This window comes from Triticum urartu, chromosome 6 (assembly GCF_003073215.2).
Source record: "Triticum urartu cultivar G1812 chromosome 6, Tu2.1, whole genome shotgun sequence".
NCBI lineage: Eukaryota > Viridiplantae > Streptophyta > Magnoliopsida > Poales > Poaceae > Triticum > Triticum urartu.
In genome coordinates, this window is record NC_053027.1 from 136,127,803 (window position 1) to 136,151,032 (window position 23,230).

General features: G+C 48.7%; 2 protein-coding genes across 3 annotated transcripts; one reads left to right on the top strand and one right to left on the bottom strand.

Annotated features, from left to right (window-relative positions):
* The first annotated feature begins 18,051 nt into the window (after positions 1-18,051).
* Positions 18,052-20,530, top strand: LOC125517272 (protein ALTERED PHOSPHATE STARVATION RESPONSE 1-like). Its single transcript, XM_048682453.1, has 4 exons — positions 18,052-19,050; positions 19,220-19,380; positions 19,494-19,717; positions 19,819-20,530. Exons 1-4 carry the CDS (start codon positions 18,159-18,161, stop codon positions 20,435-20,437), a joined length of 1,896 nt encoding a protein of 631 aa, XP_048538410.1. The 5' UTR covers positions 18,052-18,158; the 3' UTR covers positions 20,438-20,530.
* LOC125517273 (bZIP transcription factor RISBZ4-like) lies at positions 20,477-22,991 on the bottom strand. 2 transcript variants are annotated; one of them, XM_048682456.1, is made up of 5 exons: positions 22,626-22,991; positions 21,834-21,939; positions 21,428-21,581; positions 21,256-21,331; positions 20,477-21,166 (listed from the first exon to the last, which is right to left on the bottom strand). In XM_048682456.1, exons 1-5 carry the CDS (start codon positions 22,785-22,787, stop codon positions 20,726-20,728), a joined length of 939 nt encoding a protein of 312 aa, XP_048538413.1. In that variant the 5' UTR covers positions 22,788-22,991; the 3' UTR covers positions 20,477-20,725. The 2 variants fall into 2 exon arrangements, with proteins under 2 accessions (XP_048538413.1, XP_048538412.1); XM_048682455.1 differs by having other exon boundaries at positions 21,428-21,584; positions 22,626-22,988.
* Between the last annotated feature and the right edge of the window lie 239 nt (positions 22,992-23,230).

Below are 23,230 nucleotides of genomic sequence, written 5' to 3' on the forward strand. Positions count from 1 at the left end.
ATGACCCACAAGTATAGGGGATCTATCATAGTCCTTTCGATAAGTAAGAGTGTCGAACCCAATGAGGAGCAGAAGGAAATGATAAGCGGTTTTCAGCAAGGTATTCTCTGCAAGTACTGAAATAAGTGGGAACTGATAGTTTTGTGATAGGATAAATTGTAACGAGCAACAAGTAACAAAAGTAAATAAAGTGCAGCAAGGTGGCCCAATCCTTTTGTAGCAAAGGACAAGCCGGAACAAACTCTTATAATAGGAAAAGTGCTCCCAAGGACACATGGGAATATCGTCAAGCTAGTTTTCATCACGTTCATATGATTCGTGTTCGATACTTTGATAATTTGATATGTGGGTGGACCGGTGCTTGGGTGCTGTTCTTACTTGAACAAGCATCCCACTTATGATTAACCTCTATTGCAAGCATCCGCAACTACAACAAAAGTATTAAGGTAAACCTAACCATAGCATGAAACATATGGATCCAAATCAGCCCCTTACGAAGAAATGCATAAACTAGGGTTTAAGCTTCTGTCACTCTAGCAACCCATCATCTACTTATTACTTCCCAATGCCTTCCTCTAGGCCTAAATAATGGTGAAGTGTTATGTAGTTGATGTTCACATAACACCACTAGAGGCTAGACAACATACATCTTATCAAAATATCAAACGAATACCAAATTCACATGACTACTCATAGCAAGACTTCTCCCTTGTCCTCAGGAACGAACGTAATTACTCACAAAGCATATTCATGTTCATAATCAGAGGGGTAATAATATGCATATAGGATCTGAAAATATGATCTTCCACCAAATAAACCAATTAGCATCAACTACAAGGAGTAATCAACACTACTAGCAACCTATTAGCAGCAATCCCGGACTTTGAGACAAGAATTGGATGCAAGAGATGAACTAGGGTTTGGAGATGAGATGGCGCTGGTGAAGATGTTGATGGAGATTGCCCTCTCCTGATGAGAGGAGCGTTGGTGATGACGATGGTGATGATTTCCCCCTCCCGGAGGGAAGTTTCCCCGGCAGAACAGCTCTACCGGAGCTCTAGATTGGATCCGCCAAGGTTCCGCCTCGTGGCGGCGGAGTCTCGTCCCGAAAAGTTCCTTCTTATTTTTTTCTCATCGAAAGACCTCATATAGGAGAAGATGGGCGTCGGAGAGCCACCAGGGGGCCCACGAGGTAGGGGGCGCGCCCTAGGGGGGGCGCCCCCCACCCTCGTGAGCAGGGTGTGGGCCCCCTGGCCTTCACCTTTGGCGTAGATTTTTCCTTATTTCTTTTAAGACGTTCCGTGGAGTTTCAGGACTTTTGGAGTTGCGCAGAATAGGTCTCTAATATTTGCTCCTTTTCCAGACCAGAATTCCAGCTGTCGGCATTCTCCCTCCTTATGTAAACCTTGTAAAATAAGAGAGAATAGCCATAAGTATTATGACATAAAGTGAAATAACAGTCCATAATGCGATAAATATCGATATAAAAGCATGATGCAAAATGGACGTATCAAGGAGCTCGTCCAGATCCAGCAAGGAATGGTAGAGGCAGGCGCCGGCGAGGGTTGCCTGAGGCATGGCGACGTCAGGCGGTCTTGCGGAAGAGGGAACGGGGTGAGAGGGAGCGCGAGGGGAAAACGAGAAGAGGAGAGGGAGCGGGATCGGCCTGGGAGGTCCTTCGGCGGAGCTTGACGGCGACGAGATCTTTGGTGGCCGCCGATGACTGACGGGGTGCGGCGCAGACGCGAGGTGGCGCTCGGGCGGAGGCCGTTGCCTCGATCCAGATTGGATCGAGCGTTGTGGGAGGAGCAGCGGCGCGCTTCGGGCGGAGATGGGCTTCCAGGGCCCCGATCTGGGTCCTGGCGGACCGCGCGGCGGCGCAGGGGTGTGGGAAGGCGCTGGCGACAGGTGGCGTGGCGCGATAGGCCGAGGGTGGCGGCGCTGGTGGTGGCTGGCAGCGGCTGGCGAACGGCGGCGTGCCAAGTGGCGGCGGGAAGCAGGCAGGCGCGGAAATTGAGGAGGGTAGGTGGATGGAGGTAGGTGGAGTCTAGTGGATGCCAAATTTGGAAGGAGGGTGTCCATATATAGCAAAATGGCTAGGGTTTGGGTCTAGGGGTTGTTTCTGGACCCTCCGATCTCGATCGAACGGCACTGGACGCGAGGAGGGGTAGGTTGGGCCTTGTGGGCTATGAAGAGGAGGTTGGTCTGAGATGAGAGGGAAGGAGTGCAGCCCGGCAACTGTTTCCGGAGACCGAAAACGTCCGACATTTGACCGGCTATACTGCCGCTATAGTTAATCGTTGGGGCATCAAACGGACTCCGAATGCGATGAAACTTGGCAGGCGACCTACTAACAACATAAAAACACCGCATGCCAACTTTCAACCCATTCTGAGAACATTTTCTGGCCACTTATAAAAATAATATTTCGGACATGCTGCGGGCGCGTGCAAGTGTGTCTGGGCTCAGAACGGATAACGGAAAGGACTGGGAGACCCAAACGGATGCAAGTTTTGAAAACATGATGATGCAATGTGGATGATGACATGGAAAGATGCAACACGCAAGCGAATGACATGGCAACAACAACGAATAATGGAAGACACCTGGCGCAACGGTCTCGGGGCGTCACATGGAGGCAGGAGTAAAGTTGTGCAGTTGGAGGCCGTAATACTCCAGAAACCCTTGGAGGAACGGATGAATTGGAAACCCGACACCTCTTAGCCGATAAGGGACGAAGCACACTCATTCCCCCCTGGATGGATTGGGGAAATTTTCAGCCTGAACCCCGCCATTGAAGGAGGTCAATCCAGCTCGAACATGGACTAGATCTGCGGGGGGAAGGAATCCCTATGTTTGCAGCTTCACCAGCTGACTGTGGGATACGGAACACCTCTCCCATTCGCCTTTTTCGGGAACGCCAGGGCGGGATGAAGAGCTGGGAGCGTCAGCCATATTGGAACAGACTATCCTAGCATGCTCAAAGGATTTCTCCGTGTGGTGCTGAATGGATCTGAGATCCAATCTCTTTAAATAGACACTCCTCCTTACATGGCCGTGGTGTTATGAGTAAAAACTCCCTGACCTCTCACCTTCGCTCGACATGTGGAAATTGAAGTTGTTGACACACATAAGCCAAGGGGTACGACATTAAATGGGAGGCCGAGTACATCACTTTGAAGTCATCGGAGGAAGAACCCGCCTTGCAATGCTGGAGACAATCTGCACGCCGGACACCTCATCATTGAAGTCTGGTTCGGGGGCTACTGAGGGAGTCCTGTACTAGGGGGTCCTCGGGCGTTCGGCCTGTTAGCCATGGGCCGGACTGTTGGGCTGTGAAGATACGAAGACCGAAGACTCTACCCGTGTCCGGATGGGGCTCTCCTTGGCGTGGAAGGCAAGCTTGGTGACCAAATATGAAGATTTCCTTCTTCTGTAACCGATTTTGTGTAACCCTAGATCCCTCCGGTGCCTATATAAACTGAAGGGCTAAGTCCATAGAGAATAATCATAATCATAGTCATACAGGCTAGACTTCTAGGGTTTAGCCATTGCGATCTCGTGGTAGATTGATACGTCTCCAACGTATCTATAATTTTTTATTGTTCCATGCTATTATATTGTCTGTTTTGGATGTTTATGGGCTTTATTATACACTTTTATATTATTTTGGGGACTAACCTATTAACCGGAGGCCCAGCCCAAATTGTTGTTTTCTTGCCTATTTCAGTGTTTCGAAGAAAAGGAATATCAAACGGAGTCCAAATGGAATGAAACCTTCGGGAGAGTTATTTTTGGAACAGAAGCAATCCAGGAGATTTGGAGTATACGTTAGGGAAGCTTCGAGGTGGCCACGAGGCAGCGAGACATAGTTGCATAATTATTCGACTACTCATTGATCTTCACTTATATCTTTCGGAGTAGTTTGTCATTTGCTCTAGTGCTTACTTATATCTTTTAGAGCACGGCGGTGGTTTTATTTTATAGAAATAATTGATCTCTCATGCTTCACTTATATTATTTTGAGAGTCCTTTAGAACAACATGGCATAATAAAAACTATCATAAAAAGTGCATTGAATACTATGAGAAGTTTGATACTTGATGATTGTTTTGAGATATGAAGATTGTGATATTAGAGTTATGCTAGTTGAGTAGTTGTGAATTTGAGAAATACTTGTGTTGAAGTTTGTGATACCCGTAGCATGCACGTATGGTGAACCGTTATGTGATGAAGTCGGAGCATGATTTATTTATTGATTGTCTTCCTTATGAGTGGCGGTCGGGGACGAGTGACGGTATTTTCCTACAAATCTATCCCCCTAGGAGCATGCGCATAGTACTTTGTTTCGATAACTAATAGATTTTTGCAATAAGTATGTGAGTTCTTTATGACTAATATTGAGTCCATGGATTATATGCACTCTCACCCTTCCACCATTGCTAGCCTAGTACCGCGCAACTTTCGCCGGTACCATAAACCCACCATTTACCTTCCTCAAAACAGCCACCATACCTACCTATTATGGCATTTCCATAGCCATTCCGAGATATATTGCCATGCAACTTTCCACCGTTCCGTTTATTGTGACACGCTCCATCATTGTCATATTGCTTTGCATGATCATGTAGTTGACATCGTATTTGTGGCAAAGCCACCGTTCATAATTCTTTCATACATGTCACTCTTGATTCATCGCTCATCCCGGTACACTGCCGGAGGCATTCACATAGAGTCATATTTTGTTCTAAGTATCGAGTTGTAATTCTTCAATTGTAAGTAAATAAAAGTGTGATGATCATCATTATTAGAGCATTGTCCCAGTGAGGAAAGGATGATGGAGACTATGATTCCCCCACAAGTCGGGATGAGACTCTGGAAAAAAAAAAAAAAAAAATAAAAAAAGAGAGAAAAAAGAGGCCCTAAAAAAAGAGAAGGCCCAAAAAGACAAAAAAAATGAGAGAGAAAGAGAGAAGGGGCAATGCTACTATCCTTTTACCACACTTGTGCTTCAAAGTAGCACCATGATCTTCATGATAAAGAGTCTCCTATGTTGTCACTTTCATATACTAGTGGGAATCTTTCATTATAGAACTTGGCTTGTATATTCCAATGATGGGCTTCCTCAAATTGCCCTAGGTCTTCGTGAGCAAGCAAGTTAGATGCACACCCACTTAGTTTCTTTTGTTGAGCTTTCATACACTTATAGCTCTAGTGCCTCCGTTGCATGGAAATCCCTACTCATTCACATTGATATCTATTGATGGGCATATCCATAGCCTGTTGATACGCCTAGTTGATGTGAGACTATCTTCTCCTTTTTTTTTCTCCACAACCACCATTCTATTCCACCGTAGCCACCGAAAACCAATCTAGACCCGTTCCGGCACCCTGCCGGAGGGGGGGATCCCTCTCCGGTGGCCATCTTCATCATCTCGGCGCTCTCCATGACGAGGAGGGAGTAGTTCTCCCTCGGGGCTGAGGGTATGTACCAGTAGATATGTGTTTGATCTCTCTCTCGTGTTCTTGAGGTGATACAATCTTGATGTATCGCGAGCTTTGCTATTATAGTTGGATCTTATGATGTTTCTCCCCCTCTACTCTCTTGTGATGAATTGAGTTTTTCCTTTGAAGTTCTCTTATCGGATTGAGTCTTTAAGGATTTGTGATCCACTTGATGTATGTTTTGGTGACCAACTTGCGAGTTCTGTGACCTCGTGAACTTACGCATAGGGGTTGGCACACGTTTTCGTCTTGACTCTCCGGTAGAAACTTTGGGGCACTCTTTGAAGTTCTTTGTGTTGGTTGAATAGATGAATTTGAGATTGTGTGATGCATACGTATAATCATACCCACGGATACTTGAGGTGACATTGGAGTATCTAGGTGGCATTAGGGTTTTGGTTGATTTGTGTCTTAAGGTGTTATTCTAGTACGAACTCTATGATAGATTGAGCGGAAAGAATAGCTTCATGTTATTTTACTATGGACTCTTGAATAGATCGATCAGAAAGGATAACTTTGAGGTGGTTTCGTACCCTACCATAATCTCTTCGTTTGTCCTCCGCTATTAGTGACTTTGGAGTGACTCTTTGTTGCATGTTGAGGGATAGTTATATGATCCAATTATGTTATTATTGTTTTGAGAATTTGCACTAGTGAAAGTATGAACCCTAGGCCTTGTTTCAACGTGTTGCAATACCGTTTGTGCTCACTTTTATCATTAGTTACCTTGCTGTTTTTATATTTTCAGATTACAAAAACCATTATCTACTATCCATATTGCACTTGTATCACCATCTGTTCGCCGAACTAGTGCACATATACAATTTACAATTGTATTGGGTGCGTTGGGGACACAAGAGACTCGTTGTTATTTGGTTGCAGGGTTGCTTGAGAGAGACCATCTTCATCCTACGCCTCCCACGGATTGATAAACCTTAGGTCATCCACTTGAGGGAAATTTGCTACTGTCTTACAAACCTCTGCACTTGGAGGCCCACTGTTGGGGAACGTTGCAGAAAACAAAAATTTTCCTACGGTTTCACCAAGATCCATCTAGGAGTTCATCTAGCAACGAGTGATTAGATGCATCTACGTACCTTGTAGATCGCGAGCGGAAGCGTTCAAAGAACGGGGATGATGTAGTCGAACACGACGTGATTCAAATCACCGATGATCTTAGCACCGAACGGACGGTGCCTCCGCGTTCAACACACGTACGGAACGGATGACGTCTCCTCCTTTCTTGATCCAGCAAGGGGGAAGAGAGGTTGATGAAGATCCAGCAGCACGACGGCGTGGTGGTGGATGCAGGGCGTCACAGTAGCAGGGCTTCGCCTATACTACGAGAGAGAGACGTAACGGGGAGAGAGGGAGGCGCCAGGGGGTGCGGTCTGAAATCCCTCCTCTCCCCCACTATATATAGGAGGGCCAAGGGGGGGTGGTGCGCAGCTAGGAGATCCAATCTCCTAGGTGCGGCGGCCAGGGGAGGGTTTCCCTCCCCCCCAAGGCACCTCGGGGTGCCTTCCACCACTTGGACTCCTCCTTGGTGGAAACCCTAGGCGCATGGGCCTAGTAGGGCTGGTGCCCTTGGCCCATGTAGGCCAAGGCGCACCCCCTACAGCCCATGTGGCCCCCCGGGACAGGTGGCCCCACCCGGTGGGCCCCCGGGACCCCTCCGGTGGTCCCGGTACAATACCGATAACCCCGAAACTTGTCCCGATGGCCGAAACAGCACTTCCTATATATAATTCTTTACCTCCGGACCATTCCGGAACTCCTCGTGACGTACGGGATCTCATCCGGGACTCCGAACAACATTCGGAGTACTGCATATACATATCTTCATAACCCTAACGTCACCGAACCTTAAGTGTGTAGACCCTACGGGTTTGGGAGACAAGCAGACATGACCGAGACGACTCTCTAGTCAATAACCAACAGCGGGATCTGGATACCCATGATGGCTCCCACATGCTCCACGATGATCTCATCGGATGAACCACGATGTCGAGGACCTAATCAATCCCGTACTCAATTCCCTTTGTCAATCGGTATGTTACTTGCCCGAGACTCGATCGTCGGTATCCCAATCCCTTGTTCAATCTCGTTACCGGGAAGTCACTTTACTCGTACCGTAATGCATGATCCCGTGATCAACCACTTGGTCACCTTGAGCTCGTAATGATGATGCACTACCGAGTGGGCCCAGTGATACCTCTTTGTTTATATGGAGTGACAAATCCCAGTCTCGATCCGTGTCAACCCACCCAGACACTTTCGGAGATACCTGTAATGCACCTTTATAGTCACCCAGTTACGTTGTGACGTTTGATACACCCAAAGCACTCCTACGGTATCCGGGAGTTACACGATCTCATGGTCAAAGGAAAAGATACTTGACATTTGGAAAAGCTCTAGCAAACGAACTACACGATCTTTGTGCTATGCTTAGGATTGGGTCTTGTCCATCACATCATTCTCCTAATGATGTGATCCCGTTATCAATGACATCCAATGTCCATAGCCAGGAAATCATGACTATCTGTTGATCAACGAGCTAGTCAACTAGAGGCTTACTAGGGACGTATTATGGTCTATGTATTCACACGTGTATTACGATTTCCGGATAATACAGTTATAGCATGAATAAAGACAATTATCATGAACACAGGAATATAATAATAATGCTTTTATTATTGCCTCTAGGGCATATTTCCAACAGTCTCCCACTTGCACTAGAGTCAATAATCTAGTTACATTGTGATGAATCGAACACCCATGGAATTCTGGTGTTGATCATGTTTTGCCCTAGGGAGAGGTTTAGTCAACGGATCTGCTACATTCAGGTCCGTATGTACTTTACAAATCTCTATGTCTCCATTTTGAACATTTTCACGAATGGAGTTGAAGCGACGCTTGATGTGCCTTGTCTTCTTGTGAAACCTGGGCTCCTTGGCAAGCGCAATAGCTCCAGTGTTGTCACAAAAGAGTTTGATTGGCCCCGACGCATTGGGTATGACTCCTAGGTCGGTGATGAACTCCTTCACCCATATTGCTTCATGTGCTGCCTCCGAGGCTGCCATGTACTCCGCTTCACATGTAGATCCCGCCACGACGCTCTGTTTGCAGCTGCACCAGCTCACTGCTCCACCATTCAACATATACACGTATCCGGTTTGTGACTTAGAGTCATCCAGATCTGTGTCGAAGCTAGCGTCGACGTAACCCTTTACAACGAGCTCTTCGTCACCTCCATAAACGAGAAACATGTCCTTTGTCCTTTTCAGGTACTTCAGGATATTCTTGACCGCTGTCCAGTGTTCCTTGTCGGGATTACTTTGGTACCTTCCTACCAAACTTACGGCAAGGTTTACATCAGGTCTGGTACACAGCATGGCATACATAATAGAACCTATGGCTGAGGCATAGGGGATGATACTCATCTCTTCTATCTCTTCTGCCGTGGTCGGGCATTGAGCTGAGCTCAATCTCACACCTTGCAAAACAGGCAAGAACCCTTTCTTGGACTGATCCATTTTGAACTTCTTCAAAATCTTATCAAGGTATGTGCTTTGTGAAAGACCTATGAGGCGTCTTGATCTATCTCTATAGATCTTGATGCCTAATATATAAGCAGCTTCTCCAAGGTCCTTCATTGAAAAACTCTTATTCAAGTAGGCCTTGATGCTGTCCAAGAGTTCTATATCATTTCCCATCAAAAGTATGTCATCTACATATAATATGAGAAATGCTACAGAGCTCCCACTCACTTTCTTGTAAACGCAGGCTTCTCCATAAGTCTGCGTAAACCCAAACGCTTTGATCATCTCATCAAAGTGAATGTTCCAACTCCGAGATGCTTGCACCAGCCCATAAATCGAGCGTTGGAGCTTGCACACCTTGTCAGCATTCTTAGGATCGACAAAACCTTCCGGCTGCATCATATACAACTCTTCCTTAAGGAAACAATTAAGGAATGCCGTTTTGACGTCCATTTGCCATATCTCATAATCGTAGAATGCGGCAATTGCTAACATAATTCGGACGGACTTTAGCTTCGCTACCGGTGAGAAAGTCTCATCGTAGTCAATTCCTTGAACTTGTCGATAACCCTTAGCGACAAGCCGAGCTTTATAGATGGTCACATTACCATCCGCGTCTGTCTTCTTCTTGAAGATCCATTTATTTTCTATGGCTCGCCGTTCAACGGGCAAGTCAGTCAAAGTCCATACTTCGTTTTCATACATGGATCTTATCTCGGATTTCATGGCTTCTAGCCATTTGTCGGAATCCGGGCCTGCCATCGCTTCTTCATAGTTCGAAGGTTCACTGTTGTCTAACAACATGATTTCCAAGACAGGGTTGCCGTACCACTCTGGTGCGGAACGTGTCCTTGTGGACCTTCGAATTTCAGTAGGAGCTTGATCAGAAGTATCTTGATCATCATCAATAACTTCCTCTCTAGTCGGTGCAGGCGCCTCAGGAACATTTTCTTGAGTTGCGCCATTTTCCAGTTCAAGAGGTAATACTTCATCAAGTTCTACCTTCCTCCCACTTACTTCTTTCGAGAGAAACTCTTTCTCCAGAAAGGATCCATTCTTGGCAACAAAGATCTTGCCTTCGGATCTGAGGTAGAAGATATACCCAATGGTTTCTTTAGGGTATCCTATGAAGACGCATTTTTCCGATTTGGGTTCGAGCTTTTCAGGTTGAAGTTTCCTGACATAAGCATCGCATCCCCAAACTTTTAGAAACGACAGCTTAGGTTTCTTCCCAAACCATAATTCAAACGGTGTCGTCTCAACGGATTTTGACGGAGCCCTATTTAAAGTGAATGCGGCAGTCTCTAAAGCATAGCCCCAAAAAGATGGCGGTAAATCGGTAAGAGACATCATAGATCGCACCATATCTAATAGAGTGTGATTACGACGTTCGGACACACCATTACGCTGAGGTGTTCCAGGTGGCGTGAGTTGTGAAACTATTCCACATTTTCTTAAGTGTGTGCCAAATTCGTGACTCAAGTATTCTCCTCCACGATCTGATCGTAGAAACTTGATTTTCCTTTCACGTTGATTCTCAACTTCACTCTGAAATTCCTTGAACTTTTCAAAAGTTTCAGACTTGTGTTTCATTAAGTAGACATACCCATATCTACTTAAGTCATCAGTGAGGGTGAGAACATAATGATAGCCACCGCGAGCCTCAACACTCATTGGACCGCACACATCAGTATGTATGATTTCCAATAAGTTGGTTGCTCGCTCCATTGTTCCTGAGAACGGAGTCTTGGTCATTTTACCCATGAGGCATGGTTCGCACGTGTCAAATGATTCATAATCAAGAGACTCTAAAAGTCCATCTGCATGGAGCTTCTTCATGCGTTTGACACCTATGTGACCAAGGCGGCAGTGCCACAAGTATGTGGGACTATAGTTATCAACTTTACATCTTTTGGTATCCACACTATGAATATGTGTAATATTACGTTCGAGATTCATTAAGAATAAACCATTGACCATCGGAGCATGACCATAAAACATATCTCTCATATAAATAGAACAACCATTATTCTCAGATTTAAATGAGTAGCCATCTCGTATTAAACGAGATCCCGATACAATGTTCATGCTCAAACTTGGCACGAAATAACAATTATTGAGGTTTATAACTAATCCCGTAGGTAAATGTAGAGGTAGTGTGCCGACGGCGATCACATCGACCTTGGAACCATTCCCGACGCGCATCGTCACCTCGTCCTTTGCCAGTCTCTGTTTATTCTGCAGCTCCTGCTGTGAGTTACAAATATGAGCAACGGCACCGGTATCAAATACCCAGGAGTTACTTCGAGTACTGGTAAGGTACACATCAATTACATGTATATCACATATACCTTTTGTTTTGCCGGCCTTCTTGTCCGCTAAGTATTTGGGGCAGTTCCGCTTCCAGTGACCCTTCCCTTTGCAATAAAAGCACTCCGTCTCAGGCTTGGGTCCATACTTTGACTTCTTCTTCCCAGCAGCTTGCTTGCCGGGCGCGGCAACTTCCTTGCCGTCCTTCTCAAAGTTCTTTTTACCCTTGCCCTTCTTGAACTTAGTGGTTTTATTGACCATCAACACTTGATGTTCCTTCTTGACTTCTACCTCTGCTGATTTCAGCATTGCAAATACTTCAGGAATGGTCTTTTCCATCCCCTGCATATTGAAGTTCATCACAAAGCTCTTGTAGCTTGGTGGAAGCGACTGGAGGATTCTGTCAATGACCGCATCATCCGGGAGATTAACTCACAGCTGAGTCAAGCGGTTACATAACCCAGACATAGTGAGTATGTGCTCACTGACAGAACTATTTTCCTCCATCTTACAGCTGAAGAGTTTGTCAGAGACTTCATATCTCTCGACCCGGGCATGAGCTTGGAAAACCATTTTCAGCTCTTCGAACATCTCATATGCTCCATGTCTCTCAAAATGCTTTTGGAGCCCCAGCTCTAGGCTGTAAAGCATGCCGCACTGAACGAGGGAGTAGTCATCGGCACGTGTCTGCCAAGCGTTCATAACGTCTTGGTTCTGTGGGACGGGTGGATCACCTAGCGGTGCTTGTAGGACATAATCTTTCTTGGCAGCTATGAGGATGATCCTCAGGTTCCGGACCCAGTCCGTATAGTTGCTGCCATCGTCTTTCAGCTTGGTTTTCTCTAGGAACGTGTTGAAATTGAATACAACGTTGGCCATTTGATCTACAAGACATATTGTAAAGATTTTAGACTAAGTTCATGATAATTAAGTTCATCTAATCAAATTATTAATGAACTCCCACTTAGATAGACATCCCTCTTCTAGTCATCTAAGTATAACATGATCCGAGTTGGCTAGGCCGTGTCCGATCATCACGTGACACGGACTAGTCAACGTCGGTGAACATCTTCATGTTGATCGTATCTTCTATACGACTCATGCTCGACCTTTCGGTCTTCTGTGTTCCGAGGCCATGTCTATGCACATGCTAGGCTCGTCAAGTCAACCTAAGTGTATTGAGTGTGTAAATCTGTCTTACACCCGTTGTATGTGAACGTAAGGATCTATCACACCCGATCATCACGTGGTGCTTCGAAACGATGAACTGTAGCAACGGTGCACAGTTAGGGGGAACACTTTCTTGAAATTATTATGAGGGATCATCTTATTTACTACCGTCGTTCTAAGCAAACAAGATGCAAAACATGATAAACATCACATGCAATCAAATAATAATAGTGACATGATATGGCCAATATCACATAGCTCCTTTGATCTCCATCTTGGGGCTCCATGATCATCCTGTCACCGTCATACTCATCGACATGTAAGTTGTGATTCCTATTACAATAGCATGAACATCTCATACATCACATATAGATCATTCATCATTCATCAGCCGCCAGAAGCCTCCGTAGCCACCGAAAACCAATCTAGACCCGTTCCGGCACCCTGCCGGAGGGGGGGATCCCTCTCCGGTGGCCATCTTCATCATCTCGGCGCTCTCCATGACGAGGAGGGAGTAGTTCTCCCTCGGGGCTGAGGGTATGTACCAGTAGATATGTGTTTGATCTCTCTCTCGTGTTCTTGAGGTGATACAATCTTGATGTATCGCGAGCTTTGCTATTATAGTTGGATCTTATGATGTTTCTCCCCCTCTACTCTCTTGTGATGAATTGAGTTTTTCCTTTGAAGTTCTCTTATCGGATTGAGTCTTTAAGGATTTGTGATCCACTTGATGTATGTTTTGGTGACCAACTTGCGAGTTCTGTGACCTCGTGAACTTACGCATAGGGGTTGGCACACGTTTTCGTCTTGACTCTCCGGTAGAAACTTTGGGGCACTCTTTGAAGTTCTTTGTGTTGGTTGAATAGATGAATTTGAGATTGTGTGATGCATACGTATAATCATACCCACGGATACTTGAGGTGACATTGGAGTATCTAGGTGGCATTAGGGTTTTGGTTGATTTGTGTCTTAAGGTGTTATTCTAGTACGAACTCTATGATAGATTGAGCGGAAAGAATAGCTTCATGTTATTTTACTATGGACTCTTGAATAGATCGATCAGAAAGGATAACTTTGAGGTGGTTTCGTACCCTACCATAATCTCTTCGTTTGTCCTCCGCTATTAGTGACTTTGGAGTGACTCTTTGTTGCATGTTGAGGGATAGTTATATGATCCAATTATGTTATTATTGTTTTGAGAATTTGCACTAGTGAAAGTATGAACCCTAGGCCTTGTTTCAACGTGTTGCAATACCGTTTGTGCTCACTTTTATCATTAGTTACCTTGCTGTTTTTATATTTTCAGATTACAAAAACCATTATCTACTATCCATATTGCACTTGTATCACCATCTGTTCGCCGAACTAGTGCACATATACAATTTACAATTGTATTGGGTGCGTTGGGGACACAAGAGACTCGTTGTTATTTGGTTGCAGGGTTGCTTGAGAGAGACCATCTTCATCCTACGCCTCCCACGGATTGATAAACCTTAGGTCATCCACTTGAGGGAAATTTGCTACTGTCTTACAAACCTCTGCACTTGGAGGCCCAACTGTTGGGGAACGTTGCAGAAAACAAAAATTTTCCTACGGTTTCACCAAGATCCATCTAGGAGTTCATCTAGCAACGAGTGATTAGATGCATCTACATACCTTGTAGATCGCGAGCGGAAGCGTTCAAAGAACGGGGATGATGTAGTCGAACACGACGTGATTCAAATCACCGATGATCTTAGCACCGAACGGACGGTGCCTCCGCGTTCAACACATGTACGGAACGGATGACGTCTCCTCCTTTCTTGATCCAGCAAGGGGGGAAGAGAGGTTGATGAAGATCCAGCAGCACGACGGCGTGGTGGTGGATGCAGGGCGTCACAGTAGCAGGGCTTCGCCTATACTACGAGAGAGAGACGTAACGGGGAGAGAGGGAGGCGCCAGGGGGTGCGGTCTGAAATCCCTCCTCTCCCCCAATATATATAGGAGGGCCAAGGGGGGGTGGTGCGCAGCCTAGGAGATCCAATCTCCTAGGTGCGGCGGCCAGGGGAGGGTTTCCCTCCCCCCCAAGGCACCTCGGGGTGCCTTCCACCACTTGGACTCCTCCTTGGTGGAAACCCTAGGCGCATGGGCCTAGTAGGGCTGGTGCCCTTGGCCCATGTAGGCCAAGGCGCACCCCCTACAGCCCATGTGGCCCCCCGGGACAGGTGGGCCCACCCGGTGGGCCCACGGGACCCCTCCGGTGGTCCCGGTACAATACCGATAACCCCGAAACTTGTCCCGATGCCCGAAACAGCACTTCCTATATATAATTCTTTACCTCCGGACCATTCCGGAACTCCTCGTGACGTCCGGGATCTCATCCGGGACTCCGAACAACATTCGGATTACTGCATATACATATCTTCATAACCCTAGCGTCACCGAACCTTAAGTGTGTAGACCCTACGGGTTCGGGAGACAAGCATACATGACCGAGATGACTCTCCGGTCAATAACCAACAGCGGGATCTGGATACCCATGATGGCTCCCACATGCTCCACGATGATCTCATCGGATGAACCACGATGTCGAGGATTAATCAACCCCGTATACAATTCCCTTTGTCAATCGGTATGTTACTTGCCCGAGACTCGATCGTCGGTATCCCAATACCTTGTTCAATCTCGTTACCGGCAAGTCACTTTACTCGTACCGTAATGCATGATCCCGTGATCAACCACTTGGTCACCTTGAGCTCATAATGATGATGCATTACCGAGTGGGCCCAGTGATACCTCTCCGTTATATGGAGTGACAAATCCCAGTCTCGATCCGTGTCAACCCAACAGACACTTTCGGAGATACCTGTAATGCACCTTTATAGTCACCCAGTTACGTTGTGACGTTTGATACACCCAAAGCACTCCTACGGTATCCGGGAGTTACACGATCTCATGGTCAAAGGAAAAGATACTTGACATTTGGAAAAGCTCTAGCAAACGAACTACACGATCTTTGTGCTATGCTTAGGATTGGGTCTTGTCCATCACATCATTCTCCTAATGATGTGATCCCGTTATCAATGACATCCAATGTCCATAGCCAGGAAATCATGACTATCTGTTGATCAACGAGCTAGTCAACTAGAGGCTTACTAGGGACGTATTATGGTCTATGTATTCACACGTGTATTACGATTTCCGGATAATACAGTTATAGCATGAAAAGACAATTATCATGAACACAGAAATATAATAATAATGCTTTTATTATTGCCTCTAGGGCATATTTCCAACACCAACAACGCCTACAAGAAGAAGGTTATGTAGTAGACATCATAGATCAACTCTTGTAATACTCATATTCATCAAGATCAATCAAACAGGAAGTTAGGGTATTATCTCCATAGTGAGGGCCCAAACCTGGGTAAACATCGTGTCCCTTGTCTCCTGTTACCATCGACCTTAGACGCATAATTTGGGACCCCCTACCCGAGATCTGCCGGTTTTGACTCCGACACTCAACGCTATATATTATTTCCCAATGATGTATGGCTATCCTATGATGTTTGAGTAGATCTGTTTTGTCCTATGGGTTAATTGATGATCGTGATTGGTTTCAGTTGCATGTTTTATTATTGGTGCTGTCCTATGGTGCTCTCCGTGCCGCGCAAGCGTGAGGGATCCCCGTTGTAGGGTTTGCAATATGTTCATGATTTGCTTATGGTGGGTGGCGTGAGTGATAGAAGCACAGACCCGAGTAATTGTGTATGGGAGTAAAGAGGACTTGATGCCTTATAATGCTATGGTTGGGTTTTACCTTAATGATCTTTAGTAGTTGCGGATGCTTGCTAGAGTTTCAATCATAAGTGCATATGATCCAAGAAGAGAAAGTATGTTAGCTTATGCCTCTCCCTCAAATAAAATTGCAATAATGATCACCGTTCTAGTTATCGATTGCCTAGGGACAAATAACTTTCTTATTGACAAAAGCTTTCCACTTTTATTACCTTGCAATTTATCCGTATTTTTATTCTCGCAAAGTACTCATAGTTTTATCCTTGCAAAATAGTTTCATACTTGTTTTCGGTAAAGCAAATGTCAAACGTGCATAGAGTTGTATCGGTGGTTGATAGAACTTGAGGGAATATTTGTTCTACCTTTAGCTCCTCATTGGGTTCGACACTCTTACTTATCGAAAGAGGCTACAATTGATCCCCTATACTTGTGGGTTATCAATTAGCGTTAGAAAGACCTAGAAATATCGAAAACCCTTCGAAAACCACACCAAAACCCTCTTATAAAAGTGACAAAATATCGAGCCATTAGGCAACTTTAGCCCGGACTCCAAGGCTACCTCAAACGCAACGCCTGGTCGAAGCGTTCCAGATCAACCACCCCAAGACCACCCAAGATTTTAGGGGTACACACCATCTTCTAGTTCACCAAGGAACACCCACCACTGGCGTTTTCACTATCATCAACATGTCAATTAAAATTCCTGGCCAACTTTTCCATCTTTGAGTGCCCATATGGGATGCAGGATGACCACCGAGTAGTAGCAATGAGAACCGACTTTGTCAGATCGACCCAGCCAGCCCACGTTAGGTTTCTTCCCCTCTAGCCATGAATGTGAGCACTAAACTTGCCGATGAGAGGTTGCAATTCCACCTTCCGGGGGCGTTGAATGTGCAGGGGGGATCGAGGTATTTGCCGGGGAAAGCGGACATCTTAGCTGGGAAGATCGAGAGGGTGTCAGCTAGGTCAATGTGCTCGCAACGAATAGGAAATACTTCAATCTTGCTGATGGTCGTTCTTAGACTAATGGCATCGGCGAAAACATCAAGGATGTGGCGGATGGCTGATAACTTCTCCTTGTTTGGGTGGCAAACATTCCAGCATCATCTACGTACAAAGGAGTTCTTAGTCTAGCATTACGAGGCTAAACAAGCTTAAGAACCCCCATTTCTGTAGCCATGTTGTGTATCTGTTGCAGCAGTGGGTCAATGGTGAGGATGAAAAGCATGGGTGAAAGCGGGTCGACATGACGAAGCTCTCAAGCATGGTGGAATGGGGGCGGAATCTCGTTAAGCAAAACGCTAGAGGTCAAGGATGACAGGAACAAAGAAATCCAGTCGCGCATATTCTGGCCAAAACCCAGAGCTTGCAACACCTCAAACAGGTACGCCCAATCAACTGAGTCGAAGGCCTTAGATATATCGAGCTTTAAGAAGTGGTTGGGTTTTTCTTTGTGTGCAAAGTTTCGATAAGATTCTAGACATGGAAGATTATTGTATCTCCATTGGAGATTCTTCCTTTCATCGGTCTGAGCCAAGAAGCAATGCTAAGATGCAACTTTCGCCAGTCTATCTATCAATAAAGAAGCACAGCGTGTGAAGCGTTACGACCATTTCTTGTCAGCGAGAGATTCTTTGCAAGCCTGAGCTCTTCCATGTTTCCCTCAGCTTCAGTTCACCTCCCCAGGGAATTCTTCGTTTCTTGCACAGACCCAACGCAACCAAAGCATCTCAAGACGTACTGATCCCTACTACAAGAACACGTAAACAGAACGAGACAGTAATCACGTCCGCCTCTCGTCCTCGTACCGACCGACCCAACGGCAGCAGCAAGCAATCTGGCCTGCCGGGACCGATGGGCTGCTCCTCGTCGAAGAAGCTCGACGAGGAGGAGGCCGTGAAGGCGTGCCACGACCGCCGGAGCTTCGTCAAGAAGGCGATCGCGCAGCGGGACCTCCTGGCCTCCTCCCACGTCGCCTACCTCCAGTCGCTCCGCCGCGTCTCGCTCGCGCTCTTCTACTGCCTCGCCGAGGACGAGCACCTCTACTTCCTGCAGGACACGTCCGCGCAGTGCACCCACCGCCCGTGCTCGCCGGAGAAGAGGGCCGTCCTCCTCGTCGTCAACCGCCTGAGGCAAGGAGGGGCGCCCGTGCACCCGCTGGTAGGGCGGTGGGACGGCGAGGCTGGAGCTGCCGAGGCCGCCGTGGTTGACGGGTTCTTCGGCGTGGATCCCCGGCTCTTCCGCCCTCCGGCGAACGACGTGCCGGTTTCCTCGCCGTCGCACCTGCCGTCGGCGTGGGACGTGTTCTGGGTCGACCCCTTCTCTTCGCTGCCGACCGATCGCGTGGGCTATGTAAATCACGGCGTCCAAGAGGCGAATGCTGATCAAGAAGATGGTGAGATGCCGGAGCTGGAAGAAATAAGCGAGGATGGCAGCAATGGAGAAGGCGAATCAGAGGAGGAGGAGGCGCCTGGTCATGAGCAGGCAGAGGCAGCGCAGGTGGTAGTGGAGCCAAGGGAGCGAAAAGAAAAGAAGAAGGTGGCGGGTGTGAGCAACAAGCTGAGGGTGCGGGCGAGCGCCGAGGTCGAGCAGCAGAGCACCCCCGGCCGATTCACGGTGTTCGTCGACAGGCCGCCGGCGAGCGTGGCGGAGGCCATGAGGGACATCAAGGGCCATTTCTCGAAGGTCGCCGAAACCGCCGGCGAGGTCTCGGTGCTGCTGGAGGTCGTCCCCTACCAGAAGAAAGGTACAGTCATCAGTCATGCAAAACCTCTTCCCCTACCTCAAGCCTGAACTTCTGAATTATACCCTGTCATGTCAATTGCTTTTCTATTCTTCAGACTAGAACAATGTGAATTATTCAGAACATGCCATAGAGCTGTAGCATTGATCATTGCCGTCTTGTACATAGACAGTTCGACCACCTGCTCCGAGAGGGGACGTCGAGGGGGACGACGGCGGCGAGCAAGTCGGCGCCCGTGAACCTTCGCCGGAGCCATTCCAACTCTTCCAGAGCCACAAGGAGAGCCTCGACAGGCTCTACGCGTGGGAGAAGAAGCTCTACGAGGAAGTCAGGGTACGTTCGACCGATCACACGCGCTTCTCTTCGAATTCAACTCCAACTCTCGTAGAATGATCATAAGTTCAGAACCAGTTAGGATGAAGTTGTGATATGAAATGTATTTCCAGGCAGGGGAGCGCGTCCGGCTGTCGTACGAGAAGAAGGTGGCGCAGCTGAGGAGCCAGGACGCCAACGGCGCGGAGCCGTTCGCGATCGAGAGGACCAGGGCCGCCATCAGGGACCTCCGGACCAAGCTCAACATCTCCCTCGCCTCCGTCGACGCCGTGTCCCGGCGGATCGTCGCCGTCCGCGACGATGAGCTGCTGCCGCAGCTCGCCGAGCTCATCCGAGGGTACGTGTGTTTATTATGGCGTGCTCGATCGGTTCCCCGGACAATGGTGACGCCGCAAGTGTTTGATCGATGTTTCTCGTCGGCGTCGCTGTGCTGTTCAGGCTGGCAAGGATGTGGCGCGTGATCGGCGACGCGCACCGGGTGATGAAGCGCACGGCGGACGAGGCGAGCGCGCTCCTCTCCTCCTCGGCCGCCGGGGCGGAGGGAGGCATCAGGGGCCCGCCGCCGCCGCCGGGGCCGACGCGCGCGGCCACGGCGGCGGGCGCGCTGGCGACGGAGCTCCGCGGCTGGCGCGCGGCGCTGGAGGCCTGGGCCGAGTCGCAGCGCGGGTACGCGGCGGCGCTCTGGGGCTGGGCGCGGAGCTGCGTCAAGGACGGCGAGGACATGCCGCGGCTGATCGTGGCCTGGGCCCGCGCGGTCGAGGCCGTGGACGTGGACGCGGCGATCCGGGCCGTAGAGGGCGTCGCGGCCGAGGCGGCGGCTATCGCGACGGCCGCGCGGCGCCGCAACAGCAGCGCCGAGGAGGAGCCGCCGAACGAGGAGGAAGGGAAGCGGAGGGTCTGCGTCGGGCTGGCGGCGGCGCTGGGCGCCATCGCCGAGGCCGCCGGCCTGGCCTCCGCGGCGTACCGCGAGCTGGTGGCCGAGATGGATGACAGAGAACGCGAGGCAGAAATGGCGGGAAGGGACGACGAGCCGTCCATCCAAAACAACCTACCGTAACCTGTAAATGAAATGGCGGGAAGGGAAGTGCACCGTGTGTAATCTGTAAATGATGAAGCTTACCGCCGACTGACAGATCACAGTTAACTGACATGGTCTCACCATTACATGTACTCTGGGTAGAAAGTTCTATTACATAGCTATAGGCACGGCGAAGACGCAGAGTTATTACCGACTGACGCGACACGAGAGGACTCTGAAAAACTCAAGTCCATCAAGAGTTTTCATCAGCTCAAACACTTTGATGTACGTAGGTAGGTACGCGGGCAGGGAGGGACGTGCATGGCTTCACTTGGACATGGCGCCGTTGGAGCTGGAGTCCCAGCCCCAGACGTCGACGGCGTCGCTGCCGCCGCCGTGCTGCATCCTGCTGCTGTGCTCGAGGCTCTCCAGGCTGGCCATGCTCTGCATCGGCGAGCTCTGCACCTGCTCGGCCGGGGACAGGCTCCCGAAGCAGGCGTCGTCGGGGCCGCCGGGGAGGAAGTCCAGCCCGGCCAGCACGTCCGGGACGCGGCACGGGTTCAGCGCCGCCGGGGACAGACCCAGGTGGCCCAGTCCGCACGACATCGCGCCGCGCGCCACCATGTCCTCCGCCAGCTTCACCTTCACCCGCAGCGCCTCCACGTCCGACTTGAGGATCCGGTTGTCCGTGACCGCCGTCGTGAACTGCTGGTTCGCGTCCGTCAGCTGCTTGAAGATCGACGCGTTGTCACCCCGGAGCTGATCAACCTGCAGTCCAGTCACCCACAAGCCATAATGAACTCAACTGAACCTTGAAAATTACTCCTAGTCAGTACGCACGCCGTAGCCTATCTTACCTGCGTCTCCAGCTCAACCAAGTGAGCTTGCTTCCTCTTCCTCGACCGTCGGGCCGACTCTCGGTTCGACACCATCCTGTAGTAATTGGCAAACAAGGGTTTATGATTTGAGCAGTGAATGAAGAACACAAGGGGAAAAAAAAGGCATAATGGTTCATGGTTGTTGATGTACCGTCTCATCCTTTTCACGTCTGTTGGGTTCGTGCCGTTGTCGCACAAGCCACCGTCGTCGAACATCGACTCGCTGTCGGAGTCCGAGCCGCTCGTGCCTCCGAAAGCTTGGCTCTCTTTGATGCTTAGATTGGTCGCCGACGTGGGACTCGCCGCTGCTGCATAGATAGAGAATTCAACAGAGCATGAGCAAGACACACTAGTCGTCTAGTCATGTGTTGTAACCAAGCCCGGTTTAGACGCAACAGCACCTACTATGTCTGCCCAAAAATCTGAATATCATGTGATTCAGTGTGCAGTTTAGTACTGAAAACCATGGCACACAACAATGAACCATTCTTCTTCTAAACACAATCATATGAACTCACTGAAAACTGTGGAAGAGGAACTATGTTGGATGCATTTACCATAGATTGACGACTGCGACTCGATTGTCGTGGAGACCGCGGGATGCCGTGCGCCGAGGTTCGGGGACTGAGACCACAAGTGATTCTGAATTGTTCCATTCAGGGTCTGCTTAGTTGGGAAAAAACGAAAGAAATTCAGTACAGTGAAAACAATCGCCCAAGTGGAGCTCTACATCAGAACATATCATGCATAGCAAAGCTGTATTGTTCGTTTGCATCTTCTAGTACTACATAGAATTCAGATGTTTGACAAAATTTGATAATTTTTTGGTTGAATTTCAGTCAAATTCGAACACAACTTTTGGTGTTGGCCGAATTGAAAAAGCCAAAATCACCATAGAAGCCACTGATTTCAGTTGATGACCGAAATTCGAATGAAAGAAAAGAAAGACTGAACACACACACACACACTCCTAACTTTGGCATATGGGAATCTTTCGTCCACCTCCAAAATATAGTTATTTTTTTAAATAGATATGATTTCTTTCTCAAGGATGTTAAGCGTGCATGTTGCCAAGAGGAAAGGCTAGGTCGCATCGCATGGCCCGCATCTCACCCACAAGCCGCAGGTGGTTCAATTAATTCTAGTCGGCAGGAATGATGCAAGCACCATCTCATGCCATCAAGGGGAAAAAATATATGCATATGTCGCGTATGATCATCAGAAATTCAGAACATGCCATGCCATAAGCATCCAAAAATTCCGTGCTATGCAGTACGCGCCACAGTTTCATCAGCTCCTCTGCTGCGCTACGTTAACAGGAGGAGATCGATCGAGGGCGACGGACTCACCGCGTCGGCGAAGCCGAAGGCGCCGGAGAGGTCGGCGGCGGAGAAGAGGCCGTAGGGCCCGTTGGCGGTGCCCACGGCGGCGGTGCCGGGCTTCTGCTCGGCGCCGAGCCCCCGCCCGCGGATGAAGGCCTCGAGCTCCAGCTCCGACGCGCACTTCTTCATCGCCGGTCGCTCGCTCGCTCGCTGCGCTGCCGCTGCGGAGAGGGGGAGGGAGCTGAGGTGAGCTGAGCAGAGCTGCGGAGGAGGAGTCTGGTGGGTGCTCCGGTACGTGGCGTCGGCGTCCGGTGCTTCCTTTTAGAGGGGAGATGCCGCGGTGAGGCGGAACGCTATAGAGAGAAAAAGCTCTTTTCGGCGGTCGATCGATCAATCGGATAGAAAAAAACCAAAGGAAAAGAAAGGTGGCTGGCTGGCTGGAAGGAGTGAAGTCGGGCGTGGAAAGCGGTTCGGCTCGTCTCTGGGGCGCCTTCTTCGGGGATATCTACGGCTCTGCCACTCGACCGGCCGTATCCAGGCCAGACACGCGGGACCACGGTTTAGGATCCTCGTCACCGCGAAATTGCGAGGCAACGCAAAGAGGAAGTGACGTCCGTGCATGGGTGTCGAGC

Coding starts and splice junctions, on each gene's coding strand:
- LOC125517272 (XM_048682453.1), top strand. CDS start 18,159: ATGGGCTGCTCCTCGTCGAAGAAGCTCGACGAGGAGGAGGCCGTGAAG. Junction 19,051..19,219: donor CGTCCCCTACCAGAAGAAAG/GTACAGTCATCA, acceptor GTACATAGACAG/TTCGACCACCTGCTCCGAGA. Junction 19,718..19,818: donor CTCGCCGAGCTCATCCGAGG/GTACGTGTGTTT, acceptor TGTGCTGTTCAG/GCTGGCAAGGATGTGGCGCG.
- LOC125517273 (XM_048682455.1), bottom strand. CDS start 22,787: ATGAAGAAGTGCGCGTCGGAGCTGGAGCTCGAGGCCTTCATCCGCGGG. Junction 21,940..22,625: donor CCTTCGGCTTCGCCGACGCG/GTGAGTCCGTCG, acceptor CCAACTAAGCAG/ACCCTGAATGGAACAATTCA. Junction 21,332..21,427: donor GACGTGAAAAGGATGAGACG/GTACATCAACAA, acceptor CAATTACTACAG/GATGGTGTCGAACCGAGAGT.